Raw genomic sequence first — 20319 nt, 5'->3', positions numbered from 1 at the left:
GGGCACAGCAAGGACAGCTGACCAGCATCCCAATCAGTGCAGGACCACTCAGAGGAGACTGGTCAGGAATATAGAATTGCATGGGGTGCAATTTGATGAAAAGACTCAGGCCCAGGTCAGAGTTTCTACACAACCCAGGTGCACCAGGTCTCTGGAGAGCTGGAAATACCTATAAAGTCAACCATTAAAATCTGAGCTGCACAAAAAGTCTTCCCTAGAGAAACAGCAGGAAAGCAGCAATTTAGCTAAACCACACAGCTCAAGTACTGGTCCCCACAGGAAGTTCCCCCATTTTAGAAGTAAGTAAAGGACAAAAAATTAGTTCTGGCCCAGGCATACCACCAGCGCCTTGGGCCCGCCCAGGGTCCTGAGGCTTGGAGCCAGGGACCAGACCCCCCTACCACCACCAGGCACACTGCCAGCACCAAGGAGCATGCCAAAAATATCACATCCATGTGGGTGGCCCACCACAGCCACCACAATAACCATGGCTGCCATGAAAGTGGCTAGATGCCACAACCGCCACACAGATGGTTCACCAGCCACTCAAGTGCATCAACACAAAGAGAGTCACCAGTAGAGACCAAAGAAAACAGGCTGTCTCTCTCCACAAAGCCCATTCCAGTGTGACAAGCATCTGCTCTATGATAATATGGGAAGACCTGAACACACCTCTCAGCATTGGACAGATCATCTAGGCAACAAATCAACAGAGTAACCATTACTCTTTCAGAAGGAGAAAAGAAATCTAGTGATATCAGAGGTGGGAGAGGGGAGAGAGAGGGGGGGAGAGGGAGAGATTGGACAAGGGGTGTAAAGAATAAGTACGATTTACAACAATATATATGCTAGTAATATTGATTTGATCAACATATGTCAAGGTTGAACCTCAAAAATATGTATAATCAATTCTGATTCAATAAAATTTTTTTTAAAAAACCGATTCTCGAGCCAACCCCGTGGCTCACTCGGGAGAGTGCGGCACTGGGAGCGGAGCGGCACTCCCGCCGCGGGTTCGGATCCTATATAGGAATGGCCGGTGCACTCACTGGCTGAGCGCGGGGCGGGCGTCACCAAGCCAAGGGTTGCAAACCCCTTACCCGTCACAAAAAGCAAAAAACAAACAAACAAAAAAAAACCCGATTCTCACTCCTAAGTTTCAGAACATCTAACTTCTCCCTCTTTTATAAAGCAGCAGGTCTGACCCAGCACCTCCTTTGCAAACTCTCAAGGCTCAGGCCAAGTATGTGTCCAGGGCTGTCCTTCCCAACTTTCGTTTTCTCCTACTCCGGCTTCTATCTTCTGCTCAGGTTGGAATGTCCTCCTCAAAGCAACAGGGTGTATTCCCGTGACCCCAGGCTCCAGGGCCGAGTGCCAAAGACCCAGGTCTCAGGTCAGAACTATCCCTCAACAGAACACGGGAAGGGACTAACTGCCCAGACGGGCCCCAGGATAATGAGCCTCCTCTCCCTTCCCCGATGGCCTAACAGGAAAAAATAGCGTGGCCGCCGTCATCTCCATGGAATTTCTCTTTAACACTTAGGAGCCTCCTCAGCCTAGCTTCACGAATGGAAGCCCCTGGCTCTTTCTGAATTCCTTTCTTTACATTTCACATATTTCAGCCCTGGTAATCCCCTTTTTAAGGGCTCTGGCTGTTGTTCAGTGAGGTAACATGTTTGTTTTCTCAGCGATGAGTTACAGCCACTTGAGGCTTTCCACATAGGAGGTCTGACCGACGTCCCGGGCCTGACCCCCGTCTGTCCACAGGAAAATGGCTCTGCTCTCAGGAACTGGCTCCCGGGACCGGGAAAATGGGCCTGCTTTCCAGCAGCCAGGATACATAAACTTACACGGGAAAAAGAGGACCACAGCATTTCCCTCTTTTCAGCATGCTTATCTCTCTTTTCTATGAGCCAAAGTTGGCAATGTCTTACAGACACTGGTTGGACTTTTTTCAAGGCTACCAGGAAGAATGCCAAGAAATAGTACTGACCCAGCAATAAAGAGCTAGAACCTAGAGGCTGGTCAGCACGTGCCACCTCCTCTCTGGGCCTCGGTGTCCTCATCTGTAGAGGAAGAGGGTTGCTACATAATCCCCAACATCCTTTCCAGTGTAACATCCAATGACCATGTTGCCCAATATTATGTAATAAGGGCATTTGTTAATTATGATTACATACAGAAGAGTCTATGCCTTTGTTTCATTTTAACTTTGAGACTCACCTTTATGCTTGGAATTCCATTCCTTTTTCCACCTGAATCCTGCCAACCCTTTAAATCTCAGTCCAAATCATTCATTCTTTCTTTCAATAAATATTTGCACCAAATATTTATTAATAAGAGGTGTCAAACGTGGTAAATGTGAAGGACATGCTGATGAAGAGCACAGAGCCTCAGGAAACTTTTTGGTCTAGTGGAACAGAACAAAAGTCTCCGTCTCCTGACCGATTACTGTGCGTCAAACCCTATGCCAAGGGCTTTTTACATTATTCATCATCTGAAACCTCCACAGCAACCCGACAAGGTAGGTACTATCATTCCCATTTTACAGATGGAGAATCAAGGTTAGAAAGATTAAAGTAATCTGTCCAAGGTCTCAAGCTAGAGAGTGGGAAATGGATCTGAACCGGGTCATCCACAGGAGGTGTCGGCCTCTCAGGCCGCTGTGTGACCAGGTCACAGGGCTGGCTCTCGGTTCTCAAAGCTCCTATGAGAACCAATACACCAGACATCATCCAATAGAGACTCTAAATTTACGTATATATATATTTCACACCTTATCTCCCCAGCTAAATTATAAATGCCTTTGAGAGCAGGGAATTTGTCATTTATTTCTCTGCATCCTGACACTGCTGGAGGCAAATGAGATGTTCAAAAAACGTGTGACTGACCGAGGCTTGGCAGTGCCAATACAAAACAATGAAAAGCGCAAACTTGCTTTTTGTAATATGAGCACATACTAAGTAAAAAATCCAGTTTGGGAGCTTCCTAGTCCCTGTCACCACTGCCCCTCCCCCAAATTCCAGGAGGAATTTCCTCTACTTTAACAAACAGAAGCCATTAACCCAGAGTATCTTCTTCGTGCTCTAAAGAAGCTTAGAGAAAATGCATTTCTGCAACCTGGCCCAGAATAAAGTTCTTTGGTTTGCATTTGGCCTCCTTGGTACGAAAAACATCTGTCTTGTTCCTGTGGCATGTCTGGAATCCAGATCTTCTTTCTCATTCCAAGCCTGAACCCAAGAGAGTCCACTATCACCTTGCAAACAGACCACAGCAGCTTGCTTCTCAGGGACTTCATGCACGAAATCACACCTCCAAATCAGCACCACCCAAAATGCATTTTCTTGAGGATCTGCCAAAGGAACTTTTGTTTTCCTTATAAAAAGTAAAAATGTTTCCACTGAGCACGGGCAGCTTTGTCACTCATCAGTTTTCAAACATACGTCCCCTCTCTCCATCCCATACTTACTCTCTTCATTGGGATCAAATGCACTTTCCCCTTCTCAACTTTCCCCTTCATTCCCACACGGTTATTTATATCTGGAATATCTTTCTTTCTTAGTCCACTGGACTACCCTCCCCCTCGTTTGAAAAGGTCACTTTCAAGTGATTCTTTCCAGAAAGCTTTCTTGGATTATGTGGCTGCAAGCTGGTCCTTTTCCCCTGGGTTTCTTTGCTCAATAAGACACAGCGAGCAAGGTTACTTATCTTCTGAAAATGCTAAACTGCTAACTAGTTCAAAAGGTGGGGGGTAACCCCACACTAAAACAAAGCACTCAAAAACTAGATTCAAGCTCTTTCAGACAAGAACCACATTACTTTCTTCACATATATTTATGTTTCCATTACAAAAGTGATTACATTCAGAACATCTAGAAATCGGAGACTCACTACCCACAGATGCCACCGCCTTAACGTAACAATAAGCAATTCGGGGTATGTACTTCAATCTCTCTTCTGTCTGTTTGATACGGTGAAATCATGGTATACGTATAATTTGGGATCTCACTTTTTGAATACAATATCTGAACTTTAGCTCTACATCTGAGCAAAGACCACTAACTCCATTTTTAATAGCTGTTCAATATGATTCTGAGTACTGTAATTTACTTAACCATTTCATGATTGTTGAACATTTAGGGCACTTCTCATGTCTTACTATTATTTATAGCTTTAAAGAACGCCTTCATGAAAGTAGGGTAAGATGAGATAAGCATCATCATAGTTTTGTTCTGACCTATAGGACACACATTTAATCTGCATTTATGACTAATTCAAAAAATTATTCTCACTTCCAAACTGACACTAATTCCCTTTCTATTTTTATATCAAGTCCCCTTTGAAAGTTCACTGTATCTTTGAAAAGTTTACCTTCCATAATTTCTATTGTCTATTTATCTATTTAACAAACATTCCCATAACAACCCTTTAATTTTTCATAAACAACCTGCCTACTTGATCCTGCAACCAAATGAGTTATAAATTTTCTCAGCTGCCTCATATAAGAAAGAATAAGGAAGGTTCAGGGGAAGGGGAAGAGTTATGTGTAGTATTAGGTAAGAAGACTTTTGATGTCATATTTGTACATTTTTCTAAGTGGAAGAAACCATTTTTTTCCCACCCCACCCCCCACCCCCGGCTCCCTGCCTTCACATTTTGAACACCTCTTAGGAGCTCACAATCAAAAATAATTAGGTATATTATATTACCTAATAAAAATGAAGATCCTTCTATAATGAAAATAAAAGTCCTTTAATTTATCCATTTCATAGCTTTGGATTTTAGGGGTGGTGGGTTTTCTAAAAATGCAGCACAGTTTAGTAAATAAAAATCTATATTAAATACAAGTTGCCTAATACATGTGCTAGTCACCACAAAAGACGCAGCACAATACAAATGCCCGGCATGGGGAAGTCCTTTGTCCCTGTGTAAATCTGAATACTCTTGGAAAGGAAGACTGACAGCCTCAGAGAATGAACCTCTTCATTTATCCAAATGGCAGGGCCCAGCAGTGGGAATTTCACAGACACTGTCTTCTCATTGCTTTATGTCAGTCCTAGAGGGGGCCCCTCTCAGAGGACAGGGAAAACTGCTTTCAAAGGTCTCCCCAGTCACTGTACTCAGGAAGCATATCAGCCTGAGCCATTTTCCTTCTAAGGATAGTGGTGGTTTGGGGGATTACACTCCTTGTTCTCTGTCTGCGTTGGATTCATTATCAAGGAAGACATCATACAAAGTTATCATAGGGCTATGCAATGACATTTTTAATCTTTACCCACCTGAGACAGAAAAGCAGCACCTGTCAAGACAGCCAAGAGTATGAACAAGACCCATTCAAAAGACCTGGGTCTTAAAAAAAAGTTTAAAAAAAAAGTTTGTGTATCAGGGCGCGCGTGCACACGCACACACACTCACTGGTGGATGTGCAAAATACCTTTGGAGAGACATACAAGAAATTGATCATGGTGGGTGCTTTGGAAGAAGCAAACTATAGCTAGCAGTAGGAATGAGACTTCCCTGCACGCCTTTTGTTTTATTTTAAATATTTTTTAAAGTACTACCCTTCCAGAAAATAAAAATTAATTTACAATGCTAAATCTATTTGTGTAAAAATATTTTTAAACATATAGACTTATATATGCAGCATATGCATATTTTTTTCTAGAAGAATATACAAGACTATTAACAATGGTTATCTTTGGGAAGAAGTCGATTTTTATGGTTAAAAAATGAAATGCTTACCAGACAGCCAAAAAAAAAAAGAAAGAAAGAAAGAAATGCTGGCTTTCTCTTGCAGATGGAAAAAAAAGTGAATAGGTGGAAAAACAGTGTATTAAGTATATACTGAGTAAAGGAATATAAATGGCTTTTTAAAGTAAACAGTCGGCAGTAAAGCCATAATTTGTGCTGTATATACAGAGACAAATAAATCCCTCTCTCCTCCTGAAGGCATACCATGTTTCATTCTAGGGATCTATATTTGCCTGGTAACTACTGGCTCTGTGGCAGAACAGAGTCAGATGATCTCAGAAGAAAAGTCATTAACTGAGCCTTCACAGGAAAGCAGTGCTTCAGAAAGTGCTTCAACACTCGCGTTTTCACTGCAGTCTCTGCAAATTAATACTTTCAATAAACCCAAATGACAGAGAAGATGTTCAAGTGGTATTAAATAGTATTTTATTTTTGAGAACATTTGTAAAAGCTTAAAATAATGCACCCAAGAGATGAAGCCAGGAATCTACTGCAAATTTAGGAAACTCATTTTCCCCCGGGAAAGTGCTGTAAGGCAATTCATTCCAATTCATCCTCAGGCATAACATTCAAAATGTCAGAATTCTTAGGTGGTAGATGCCAAACTGCAATGTGTATGACAGATTCGTCTGTAATCTTAAATAGGCGAATATACTTGGATAAGAAAACAAATCCATTTCAATATAAGGTAAATTTATCAAAATAAATGGATTAATTCATCCTAAAAAGCCAAATATTAAGAAAAATAAATCTATCAGCACAAGGCCACTGGGTTACTTCATAGTTAGTTACTGTCTGTTGCTAATTTTGAAACAAAATGCCACACTTAATTAGCCAGCAGGATTTTCATCCTGCCTGTGATGGGGGGGAAATGGCATTAAGAAAAAGACTCCCTCAGGCTCTATTAGTGCCCTAATGGCGGGGGGTGGGGGTGGGGGTGGGGGGGTGGACAAAGCAGTCAGTATTGCTGCACAGTCTTCCGAAAGTGCAAGATCTGGGCCTCCTGGACAAACAGGGTGCTCTCAACTACACAATGACTAGCAGGTACCTGGACACAGCTATTCCTATGGGGTCCTCTGAAGGAAACAAGCATACAATACTCCACACATGCACAGCTGATACAGCAACTCTCTTCCTTTAAGGTATGAATTACATCCCAGAGGGAAGGAATGTGCCCTGAGGTCACCTAACCACTGTTCATGATCTCATGAGCAGCAACCAACAGATGGAAGGAGTACCGATTTCCAAAAGTGCAAAAAGGGGAAGATTCAGTAGATTGGTGAACTTGGCATCAACCTTTAAACAGATCCTACAGCTTATTATAGTTATTAAACACAAACTTATGAAAAAAATTGATTGGTTAGAAGCAAGAATGCATTGACCAAACACAGACTATCTTCCTTGAACCGGAAAACTGTTAAGTATCGAAGTTAGAGCAAGCTATCTGTTAAGGTCTCCTATGATAAACACACTAACCAAATGGAGAAGTGTAGGCTGAATAATTAAATGAGGGTACTTCAAAAAGTTTGTGGAAAAATAGAATTAAAAGATAACACAAATCTTTACACGAACTTTTTGAAGTACCCCTGTACAATTAGGCGGATTTGGAATTGGCTGGATTTGAAGTTAGTTAAACAACTGACTAACAAACCACTATCAGCCTGGACTTCCTCTCCAGATTTAGTCCAGTCAACATTTTTAGCAACTGACTGGAGAAAGGTCTGGAAGGACTCTGATTGTTGTGGATGAACACATCAGCATACAAAAAGATCTCAATGGACTGCAAAAACTGATCAAATCTATATAGACTGTGAGTTCTGCAAGTGAATGGGAAAAACCTGATCAAATTTAGATAAACTGATTACTGAAAATGACAGAAGATTTTGAACTCTGTTCTTGTTTGTTCAGGTATAGGACTGGTGAAAAACACATTGGAGCTTTGGTTGACAAAAAGTTCAGTGGGTCCACACAGTGTGATGTGATTGTCAGGAAGCTAATGCAATCTCAGGCTATGGTAAATCAGTCTAGATAAGATCTAGAACAAAGCAGGTGATGTGATAAGCTTGCCCTTTGTGCTTGAGGTAGACCACACTGGAGTCTGTTATTCTTTAAGAGAGGTCCCAGGCAAACCTGGAGAGGACTCAGACATGAATGGCCAGGATGGTGAGGAAGCTTGAACCCACATCATAAGAGAAATAGGCCAAGGACTGAGGGAATCTTTCATTTGGGAGAGAAGAGTTGTCTGCAGTTCTTTGAAGGCCAGGTGGTCACCTGGGAGGGGATGGCTGAAGTCAGAATGAGCTTCCTCAGGAGATGATGTGTTGTGGTCACTACAAATGCCCCAGCACAGACTGGATGACCACCTGCTGGGCACGCTCCCTCTTGTAACACACCCTCATTCCCTTGATGAGCCCCTCCCCATGCTCAGTCCACCTGTTTTTTCATTGGGGGGGGGGTTTGGCAGCTGGCCAGTATGGGGATCCGAACCTGTGACCTTGGTGTTACTAGCAAGCACCGCACTCTCCCAAATGAACTAACCAAGCCAGCCCTCAGTCCACCTGGTTTGTGATCCCACCCCCTGGCCACACAGGTACGGATGTGACTCAGGCTTGGCCAATCAGAGTATTACACATTCTGGCAATGGTGACCAGTTCTGGGATGGTAGGGTGACCAAGCTGGCCTCCTGCTGGGGTTCTGCAAGGACAGGAAGCCATCCCAGAGCTGTTGTTGGCCCTCAAGCCACTATGAGGAACAGCCGGCCAGAGGTCAGGGCCCACACAGAGACAAGCAGAGTGGAGAGATGGAGAAGGCAAAGTGTCATGAGGACAGCATTTGGGCCACCCAGGCCTAATGGTGACCTATGTCCGGACTTCACCCTTCTGAACCTGGAACCAATATTCTGCAGGCCGTGATAAACGGGAAAATACGGAAAAGGAAAGTTCAGGAACATGGCGAGGAGGTAGACCCAGAAACAGAGAAAGTTTAAATGGAAGGCAAAGACAAATAAATTGCAAGGAAAAGGGGGAAGGGAAAACTATAGGTTCAAAGAGACACAAGAGACATAGCCACCAAATGTAATGTGGAGACCTTATCTGGATTCAAACAAACCGACTGCCAGAAAAAAAAAAAAAAAGAGAGAGACACACAGAAAAATTTGAATCCTGACTGGATTTTTTGCCAATACTAATGAATTACTGGATTTTTTAGGTACAATGTGATATTGTGGTTACTTTTTTAAAAGAGTTACTTATTAAAATGTTTATGAAGGAAATGATACGATATCTGGAACTGTCTTTAAAACAACCCAGTGAGGGGGCCGGCCCCGTGGCGCACTCGGGAGAGTGCAGTGCTTGGGAGCACAGCAATGCTCCCGCGGCGGGTTCGGATCTTATATAGGAATGGACGGTGCGCTCACTATCCCCTTACCGGTCACAAAAAGACAAAAAAAAAAAAAAAAAACAAAACCCAGTGAGGGGTGGGGGACGTGGGTATCCATGCGGTGATGATGACGTATCAGGGGGGGTACATGGAGATTCACCGTACTGTTTTCCCTACCTGTGTGATGTTTAAAGTTTTCCATAATAATAAGTTTAAAAATAAATAAATGGTAGAAGAAATATGCGGACCAGTGTCTCTCCCCTACCCTCCCCCAGCTCAAAGAGAATATAGATTCCATTCAGAAAAACTGAGCATCTGATTAGTCAGAGATGTTCTAGAATTGTACCCCTATTCAAAGATATAGATATGTTATCAAATCAACAACTGGCAAATAATTACTGCCATCCTAGTAAGAAACTAGGATCGGGTTACATGACCCACCACTACATGCCAAGAACTAGGTGCTTTGCAATGGAGGAGGGGTACAAAGAAGTAAAAGGCTGAAAATTCCTCTCTCCTATAATCTGAATAACCACAAAATGTGGAATGAAATACCCAAGAGCCTGGGGTAAACATTTAAATGGCACTTACTATGCGCCAAGCACCTTCTAAGCACTTTTTGAATATTAACTCACTTACTCCTTAACAACAACTCTATGAGGTCAGTACCATCATCTGACCATTCTACTGACCAGAAAACTAGAGACACAGAAATGATGTAACTTGCTCCAAAGTCACACTGCTAGAAAGTGAAAGACAGGATTCAAACCTAGGAATGCCAGATCCAGAACCTATGTCCTTTCTTTATCTATTATACAACGTATGTTAAATATTCACTTATAATAATGGAGGTTTTTTTCTTCTCCTAACTTTGACAATCACAAGAATAAAGGAGTATTTTTGAAGGTCCACGGGTATAGATGATTTTAAAAGTTGTAGTCAAGAACATGCTCAAAGCTGGAAAAATGCTGCACTCACGCTTGCGTTCACGCCCATTCAGAGCTCCCAGGGTCACACTGTGATTTCTCCCTGTTGCACGTTGTTCTACCCAATCTTTATATTTCACATCAAACCCTGAAAAATGAGTAACAGATGAGGCAGCTGTACTGTGAGCCACCACGATCAAAACAAAACTGTCTTGACCTGATCATGTTTAAAGGGAAAAAAGGCAACATCTATCTGATTTTAAACAGACTAAATCCATTCAGATTTTTATCCCGGAGATATTGACCAAAAAAGACATAAAAAACTGTAGAACTGATGCACCTGGATAAAATTCTCCTAAGAAAACAAAGCGAAAAACCCCATTCCTAGAACAGCAAAACTTGCCACACCTTGTTTTATAACTATGCAACAACGATCCAAGATAAAAACATCCCTAACCGCAGAAATATTACTTGAATTTACCTGTACTTGGTGTCTATGTTGAAATAATACAATGAAGCGTGGGGAGTGGGTGACAGATTTGATAGAAGAGAAAGCTGAAAGTTAAGCTTAAATTGTTCTTTAAAAAGGATTCTTTGATGTGTAGCTCATACAAAAATATATTGTTATATCTGGTCTGAGAGTTATGACCAGCAAGCAGCAGAAAATTTACGTTGCTTTTAATCACAGATGCCACAGAACAAAAGTTTCCATTACAGGGTTTCACTCCAGAATAACGGCACTCGAGCAACTTTCAATTACTAGACTTCTTCCTTGTCATAAAGCAGAAAGCACATGTTTGAGATTTCACTGCAAGTTAGAACAGCAGTTTCTGAAAAACCTCATAAAAGGGAGGACTGATTTAGTCCTAGGATCTCAGCAGGATACCTGAAGTTCAATTTTGTCTCTGAACAAAAGCACTAAAGCAGCCTGCAGGCTTTGCATAGGATGAAGGGGAGTTGGGCACTTCACTGACTGAACTAAAAAAAAAAGCCAGATCATTAAAAAGGCCCTTAGAAACCACCACCACGGAAAGGCAGCAACAGGAAAGAAGTTCTGGCTGTTCATCTTCCAAATGTTTTAAGCAGTTGAACTACCTCTGTCTTATTTCAGAGTGCTCTCTGCATGCCTAGAGTGAATCATACTGAATGCCATTTGTTGAACTTTCAGCCCCCTCCTCTTCCATCGAGCATGTTTGATGTGAACATTTAAGATGCAATTTCATGAACAGAAAGGACCGAGTTGAATTTAAGGGAGTTCAGTCACTGTGACCCTGGTCTAATAATCAGTTCTCATTGCTGCAATTCTCTGACTTTTACCATACTTTGGAATGTTAAAACGCTCAATATCCACTGATCACTAGTTGCTGGAAGACATAACATGCATGCATTTTGAGTTCCTTGGAAGAAAGGTGCTAGAGAAATGCAAACCACTTATGAAATATAAAAGCATGGAATGACAGGTCTGCAGGTATAAGACTATTTTAACAGATTAAGATATCTGACTTTCAAAAATGGAGAGTCAAGGCTTTTCCTATTTTGAACACAGAATTACAGGGTAATGCAGTTGCACAAGAAGTTGCTGGGGCTCTCCCAGCTGGGACGTCCATTTGCTCATTTAAGTGTTCTTTAAAATGCTCATTAAGAAACAAAAACATAAACACCCACAAACTGTGCAGAGGATATGCAATTAACACAGTTCAATTAAGGCCCAACTCTAACATTAAATGCTAAAATCAAGCTGGGTAACGGTGAAAGTGCACATTTCAACTCAAATGATCAATTACCAATCATAAGATCAAGTTACCAGGCTAAAAGTCACATGCCTGCTTCCCGTAATATTATCCAATTTCTCAGCACCTCAACACTGATCACCTTCCCCTCTCTTTGGTTGGTTTGTGTCCTCAAGGAGCTTACAGTCTAATGAAAAAGACAAAAAAAAAATTTCAAAACTCTGTGCACAGGATCTACAGAAGCTCACAGAAGTGTCCCACCTATGGGGAAAAGACAGAGGGACACCAGGGCTGCATTTAGAAGCTCCAAATCCAGCCAGGTGGGAGAAGAGAGAGAACACTGCACATATAGAAATGCACGTCTTGTAGAGTCAAGTTCAGTAGCAAGCACAGGTGAAAGACCAGGCTGGAGAAGAGTCAGGGACTGTACTCTAGAGTTGAGACTTGACTGCAAAGGCTGCAAAGAACTACTGAAGAAGTCTCAAGCAGGAGAATGACATGATCACATTTGTGTTTCTGAATTTGTGATTCCATTCTGGACACAGTCTAAAGCAGTGTTGCTCAAGGAAAGGTCTGAGGACCAGTGCTGCCCATGAGTGGACTGTCACTGGTCCACGACAAAGTAAGTACAGAAATGGAAAGCAGGCATTAGAAACACTTACAGCAGCTCCACATAACAGCACCATCCCAGCTTGTGATCAATAGGTTCATCTTATTGAACAGGACAGAGACCAGTTTGCATGTTGTCAACTCGTGGAGAATCACATGTGACTCAAGCTACATACAAATCATGTGTAGCGGGACCACATATCATTGTGTAACTGATTGGAAATTAAAAAGAAAAAAAAGATTCTTAACTAGACAATTTGAGTAGCTCTGATTTGGAGAAACATTTCAGGGGATCACGATTAGAAGCAGGGAGCCCCACAAGCAGACTGTTGGTAGGCAGCGTCCAGAAGAAACCTGAACACAAGCAATGATGGTAGGAATGGAGAGACAGAGCAGGAATGGAGAGACGGCCAGACTTGAGCATTCTGAAGGATGTCAAAGCAGAAAGACTCCGTGACTTCTGGATATGAGGGGTGGAGGACAACCAAAGGTGGTGGCTCCTGGGACTCAAGAACTCTTATTTACTTTGAAAATAACAGCAAGAAACAAAACAACAGTATGCAAAAGCTTCGTGAAAGTCAGGATTCCCCCAAACATTCTAAATTCATAGCCATTTTCTCTGAGTGCCTTTGAATAAGCATAATGGTAAATTAATGCAATACAGAAAACGAAGCACCCTGGTGGTTAACACCATGCACCGCTGGGAATTCAGATCATGAAGAAAGAAAACATCCTCTGCCAACGCGCTCCCCTGAAACGAAATCAGGCAGTCAGGAGCCCCATCTAGTTCAGTGTGGAGCTAGCTGGAGCCCTGAAAGCCAAGCCCTGTCAGAAAGAAAGACCCCCGAGAGACCTGTTCATCCCCCACCCCAGCTGTATACAACACAAAGCCTCATTTCTCAATTCTGTGCAGATATTCAGACAAGGTCTCCCCCTAGAAGGAAGTGATAGAAAGAGAGTAGGAATAAAACAAACAAAACAAAACAAAAAAAAACAGGCAGAATTAAATCAATGACCCTAACCTCAAAAACCACTGCTTTCCTCTGTGCTCTGGTTCACATCCAATCCATATCGGAAGACAAATCAATTAGCAAGAGCTATGAACAGCTTAGTCAGTCAGGCCTGAGCTGTAACTGGAAGATGGCTACATGTCTGAGCAAACCTATCCTACAGCATTCCAGGGCTGGGAAGGGAGGCGGGCCCCTGGCAGGGGTGGGGTTTCTACTGCTCCCAGACCAGCACCATCCGTTTCCCTTGTGAAAGAGCCGCAATCCTTCACCCTCCAGGCTGCCCTGATCTGAGCAGCCGGGGTCAGCTGGAGACACACCTAATAGCTTTGACAAACCACAAAATGATCACCAAGTACATCATTTCTCTCAAGAAGGGCGCCTGATCATCTTTAACGTGTTACCCTTTATCATGCCTAGGCTTCCTTGATCAGCCGTCTCAAGTTTCACTGGCAAATATAAATACAGAGCTCAGTAAATATCAGTAATATCCCAGAACCTGAAGGAACAGTATTATATTCTATATTCACTTGCTTCTTGTTTCATTCTTCTAGGTCTTTTTCCTCAAGTATAATCTTATAGGGCAATTCTTTCAACTCCTTCACCGTATACCCTAGTATGCTTTGGTCTGAAAAGTTTAAAAAAAACATACTTCAAACAGTTTTACAATTCCATAATGTGATACATTCCAAACGCTGAAGCTGTGATACAAATTACTACATTTTATGATAATTTATTCCCAAATAATAATAGTTAGCATTTACTGAGCACCTACGATGTGCCAAGCACATGTACATTATCTCATGTAGTCTTTACAACGATCCCATAAGGCAGATACCATTATCATCTCCATTTTACAGAGGGGGAACCTGTGGCACAGATATATAGAGTATTTGGTACAAGGACACACAGCTAATAAATGGCAGAACCAGGATCTGAACTTAAGCAGAATGACAAAAGAATCTCTATTTTTAGCTACTACGCTAACTACACTAGATCCTTCATTATGCAGAGAAGAAAAATGAGATTAAAAAACACATTACAAATAATGGAACAAGGAAAAAGCCTCTCAAGGAACATTGCTCTCATTACTTTAAATGAATGATGCCTTTTATTAGACTGACCCAAGTCCTGGAAGCACAGTCGCCAGTGGAAGCCTGTCCTGGCTGGTCCAGGCTCTTTATGAGGAAGGCAGAAAAACCCTAATTTTCAAAGCTTTTTGCCATCTTTTACCAGCTTGAAAATGAATAAGAAGAAAAGACATGGTGATCTGTCAGTGTCATAGAAATGATTCTCTTACTGGCTACAGTATTTAGATTTGAGAAAGAGTTGGGAGAGATGGAGCTGTTAAGACTGGTGGGCCGAGCCCGTGGCGCACTCGGGAGAGTGCGGCGCTGGGAGCGCAGCAACTCTCCCGTCGCGGGTTCGGATCCTATATAGGACTGGCCGGTGCACTCACTTGCTGAGTGCCGGTCATGAAAAAGACAAAAAAAAAAAAAAAGACTGGTACCAAATCTTGCTCCACCCAAAGAGCCAAAGGGATTCCAGGCCAAGCTTCTGATTGAGTCTGAACCGAAAGAACCACACAGAGCAAGCAACCCACAGGGCAGCTGGAGGATGGATCCGCTTCCCCTGGCTGGAGCAGGTAGACCAGGGGTGCTGGACCAGAGCCCCCTGACTCTGATGCTCTCCCTCCCCAACTCTTTTCCCCTTTCAGTCACAAAGGAAGTTCTGGGCCCAAGCCAGAGCCTAACAAATCTGTCCAGAAGGAGGGCAGTGGTCTGCACCCTTTGATGTCAGGGCACCCACATAACCAAATGTTTTCCATCAGGCACCCAACCCAGGCAAGGCTAAGTCCTGTGCTTACTCCTATGGTGCTGAAGTGGATCCCGGAGACAGACTCTCCAATTCTGACAACAGAGTAACTCATCTAAAGCGATAGACCAAATCCCCAAAATCCAAATCTTCACCACTATCCAACTATTCATCACATTCTCTCTCTTCAGAAATCTGAAAAACATCTACCAACCTACTTATTAAAACAAGTCTAACTGCCTTAACTTCAGGATTATAGGTTTCCTGACAAAATTGCTCTTATAAATGCACTCAAAGTTCTATTATCATCTAATTACAATTTCTATACAGCTATATAGTAATGTGTGTGTTTTAGAAGCCAAAAAATGAAGTTTTAATTACTTCTGTACGTACCACGAAAACAAGCAGAAACAGCACAACCTTCTGTAAAGAATTTTTTTAAAAAAGATGCTGGAATCCTTTTATGTGGTGTTTTCTCAGAGCTCCAATCAAGGTGAGGGGAGCCAGCCAAAATACAAGCTTAACATATATGGTCATCTCCAGACTTTCTTACTATATAAAGGAGAAATTAATAAAAGAAGAAAAAAAGAAATACCACACAGCATTTTCTTTCCCCACCATAATTTTTCAATTTTCTTTAGCGAAATGCCAGCCAATAACTAATTAGAACCATACCCTTTGTTATCCCAATGGGAAGAACTACAGGAACGGTTTTAAAGAACAAATGTTAATGAGAACTTAAAAAAAAATAGTAATCTGGGACTTCAGTTTCCCTTCAGTGTAAAACAAAATTTCCTTCTTTAAAGCTATTTTTATAGTTGGTGAAACAACATGGGCAGAGTCCATCAACAAGAAGTTAAGTGCTTACCCATCCAGCACCCTGGACTGGAGGTGCCCTGGACTGTTCGCTGTTCTTATGGTAAAATTAGCAGCATCACAAGCTCACAGACTTCTACACACCCCATTTCAAACAAGAGAGACAAAAACTCAAAGTTACAGAAAATGAATTTTTTCTACATCTCTTTGGTTTCAAGGCGGGGGTGCGGTGGGGGAATAATTCCTTTCAAAGTGAGTACACAGCTTTCATAATTTCCAAGAGTATGTTTTTTCCATAAGAAACACAGCTGGAGTCTTTTTACCTGGTATCTATCACCACGAATAAGAATGTTTCTGGGATCAGATCTTGAGTTTCCTATTCCGGAACATCGAGGGGCAGAAACGACCTCCTTGAAAACTGAACAGGTTTTAGAGAACAAAGTGAACTACAGGATGTGAGACAGAAAAAACTCTTAGCAAAAAATAAATCTTAAAAATGCTAACGTCACCATGGTTCAGGCATGTCCAGCTTTCTGAACTGTATTTTCAAGTGAGAATCTGCCCTGTGTCATCCACACTCTCATCCTGGGGGAACTAGCAGGTCCAGGCTAGGGCCACAGAACACTTTTTTTCATGCAAAGAGATTGGCCAGGGTATACGGAACCAAGCACGGCCTATGTCATATCAAATACTCTCCTTTTTCCAAAAAAGCTTTAAGCGTTTGCAAAACATATCAATTTGCTCCATATTTTTACTACTCGGTAATTTTATTTCCCCTTCTGTAAAAACAAAACAAAACACAATAGGCCTTAGGTCTGTAACATTTTACCATCATTGTACATTTCCAAAAGCTAGAAATCATTTGTATTGCCCAATAAAGACATTATTTTAAACAGACTTTGGTCTATAACCAAAACTTGCCGTAAGAATGAAAATATTTTTTGGTAATTCACTTTCTGAACATTATTTCTCCCCAAAAGAATCATAAAAACAACCACAAAGGGAAACAAAGGATTCCCATATTTTGAAGCAAAAAGTACTGGCCATGCATATTCATACCCCATCAAGCACATAAATCAAATATGGGGAGAAAAAAAACTAAAAAGTGTTTAAAATGCCAAGTCTTGCCTCTGTGTGGTTAGTGAACCCATGTTTTTCCAATGTTAAATTTACAAACTGTATTTGTTAAGCTGTATTTCATACTTTAAATCTCACGTCTGTACCTTACACTGCTTTAGGATGGATGATTTCCTCAAGACATTTGGGGTCACAGTAATAAGCCTTTTGCTCTCACTAAATGTAAATCATCCTTCTCAACAAGGCTCTGCACACATAAAAGAAACACATGGCATGTGTTACCATCCTATCCTCCCTGGAGGAACCTAAACACCCCAGAATAGCCCTGCCCCTGTCCACTCTACCAACTGAGATTCTCCTCCGAAAGAGAAGGGACTGGAGTCACACGTTGCATCAGACACACGAATCAAGCAACAGCACTCCAAAAGTTTGGCTGCTTCCATTCATTATGAAATGTCCTCGATTTGTTTTATTGAAGCAGACATCTTCATCCAACAGGTACACTCAGAAACCCAAATTAATTTCAGCAACAAATTGGGAGGAAGGAGAAGTTGACAGCAAAGTACAAATTTCCCCAAATCCTCGTTCTTCCAGTCAATCCGCACCTATGGAATCCGTTCAGCATTTAATTCGAAGGACGCCAAAACAATAGGGACCCACCAAGAAACTGAGGGATCTGCAAGGACAGGCTATTCATGTGCCTGGGAGGCTTCTGGGGAGGAAAGCTGGACAGCCACACAATGCAAAGCTCCCCGGTGGCCACCAATTCAGCACGGGGGACTAGAGGACAGAGAAGGAGAGAGGACTGAGCTCCCTTCTCGCCCAAAGCCACGGTCAGCGGCCGCCTCCCCAGGACGGGGGACGGCCTGACCCCGGACTCGGCCCCCAGGTCCCTGGTCACAGGGGGAGGAGGGCTTCGGGAAAGCAGATTCTCTCGGAAAGAAAGGAAACTTCCTGGTTCGGGCATTATGGGTAGGGGGCTGGCGCCCTCCCCCACCCGCTACAGGTATCCGCGGGGAACCGAGTGGCCGAGGGGAGAAGGAGGGGCCCCTCCCGGCACCGCTGGTGGGGGCGGAGGGGCTCACGGCGTCGGGACCCCCGAGCACAGCCTCCTCCTACGCGAGGCCCCCAGCACGTGGGGACGGAGGGCTCTCCACTCTTCAGGACACGAGCCGGAGTCCGGGGGGCCACGGGGTGTCAAACTTGCCAGCGCGGGCGCAGCCTGGCACCGGCTCGGAGTTGCGGCGGGAGCCCCAAGCCGGCGGGCTCCTGGGATGGGAGGGCAGGCGCAGAGAGGGGCAGGAGGGAGGCGCGTGCAAAGACGGAGGAGGCGGGCAGGGGGACAGCGGGGTGGGCGCAGCGAGGACTGGGCTCCCGGGAGCGCGCGGGCTGCGCACCGAAGCCGGGGCGCCGACGAGGCCCGCGCGGCTCACCTTCCTGTGCTTGTCCTTGTAGGGCAGCGCCAGCCACGGCATGTCCCGCACGAAGTCCTGCCACTGCCGCTGGTCCTGGTCCGAGGACACGAAGACGATCTCCAGGCGGCGCCGCGGCTCGGGCTCCGCGGCCGCCCCGGCCCCCGGCCCCGGCCCGGCCCCAGCCCCCGGCCCGGCCGTCGCGTCCCCCCGCAGGCGGCCGTAGAAAGCGGCCAGGCTGGCGCTGAGCTGCGCGCAGGGGGCGCTCAGGCTGCAGCCGAAGTAGAGCCCGAGCAGCGAGATGCCGCGGGCGCTCAGCGAGTGCACGTCCACCTCCTCGCCGCCGCCCGTCACCAGCTTCTCGCCGAGCAGCTCCTCCAGGAAGCCCGACATCCTGGCCCACCGCAGCCCCGGCACGCGGACCTGCAGGCGGGCGGGCTGGCAGGCGGCGGCAACCCCGTTCCCTCGGTCCGCGCGGCGGGCGGAGGCGGCAGCTGCGGCGGCGGCAGCTGCGGCGGAGGAGGCGGGCGCGGGTGAGAGGAAAGCCCCGCCCACCGGGCCCGCCCACGCCACGCCCCCTCCGTGGCCGGCCCTGGCCGCGCGGGCCGCCGAGGCGGGGTCCACCGCAGCTGGCGCCTGGGCGCGGGGACGCGGGAGCTGGGCGGCGCGGCTTTAGGCAACTTGGCCACAGTGAGCCGGGGAACCCTGGCGAGAAACCGGAGTGCCCAGGGCCTAAGGAAAGAAAGAAGGGTCCGCTGAACCTGCGCTTTCTGAGGCTGTCGTCTGCGCTGAGCTGAACTTGCCCTGACTGCTGTCCCCATTTCCTCGGCAGACTTCTCCAAAGCCTGCCCCGCACCCCGCACCCCGAGCCCTTTACCCCTTCTTCCCGTTCTCCCCCTCTTCTCTCTCTCCCTGCACGAAGCCTAACCCACAGCCCCCTTCGGACCCCGCTGGCCTCTCGGAATGCGTCTAGGATTTACTATCCTCACCACACAGTCATCACTTTATCAGGCTGGCTCTTGCTCTGCGATTATTTGTCTGTGCGTATGTTTTGTGTTCTGTGTTATAAGACGACTGGAGGCCGCCACCTCTTCTATTGTTGCCTGCGCAGCTTCTAATAACTTTTTTTTTTTTTTAAGCTGGCCGGAACCGAACCCTTGACCTTGGTGTTACAAGGCTGTGCTGTAACCAGCTGAGCTAACCGGCCAGCCCCTGTGCAGCTTTTGCTGGCAGCTAGGCACACGAGAGAGAATTCGTGGATACTCCTATGCCGAATGCAGGGCGCAGTGTGGGGTCTCAGCCCTCAGGTCGCAGCGGCCCTTCCCTACCAGCGAATGGCTGTCTTCCTTCGCCACAAATGAATGCAGTAGATGCCACAGCATCTCTGAATCAATGCTGGCTGCTCTCCCACATTGGCTCCAAAGTTTATATCAAGTCTGTTGATGGCTGAAAAAAAATCTAGGGATTGTTTTTTTCCCAGCTGGCAAGATGCTTCCCGATACTTCCCGATGCTTAGGGGGAACCTTGATGAAACAGGTGGTCTGTGGCAAGTCTCTCCCCAACCACTCACACACGAAAAAAAAAAAAAAAAAAAAAAACCCTCTGCCCACCCGCAGCAGAGGCCATCGGTGTGTGTGAGCTCAGCCACCAACAACCCAGTGAAAGCAAAAGAACGCCCTTCTCGGAGCCCTCCACCGCCGCTGTGGAGGTTTATTTCTTGGACATCCACCGCCATCTAATGGAAAGAGTGAAAAGGAAAATGAGGTCTAGCAGAGCCTGATGTGTGTGTGAAAAGAGA

The 20319-nt window shown here is 44.8% G+C and overlaps 1 protein-coding gene across 1 annotated transcript in view; it reads right to left on the bottom strand.

Moving 5' to 3' along the window:
• NXN (nucleoredoxin) overlaps positions 1-18914 on the bottom strand; it is a 141131-nt gene extending 122217 nt beyond the window's left edge. Inside the window, exon 1 of the mRNA XM_063112255.1 lies at positions 18543-18914. Within this exon, the coding sequence (XP_062968325.1) occupies positions 18543-18914 (372 nt within the window). The remainder of the gene's footprint in view (positions 1-18542) is intronic.
• Positions 18915-20319: the final 1405 nt, after the last annotated feature.

Source organism: Cynocephalus volans, chromosome 10, assembly GCF_027409185.1.
Source record: "Cynocephalus volans isolate mCynVol1 chromosome 10, mCynVol1.pri, whole genome shotgun sequence".
NCBI classification, from domain to species: Eukaryota; Metazoa; Chordata; class Mammalia; order Dermoptera; family Cynocephalidae; genus Cynocephalus; species Cynocephalus volans.
Note: the sequence above shows the minus strand (reverse complement) of the source record. Positions and strands in the feature narration are given on the sequence as shown.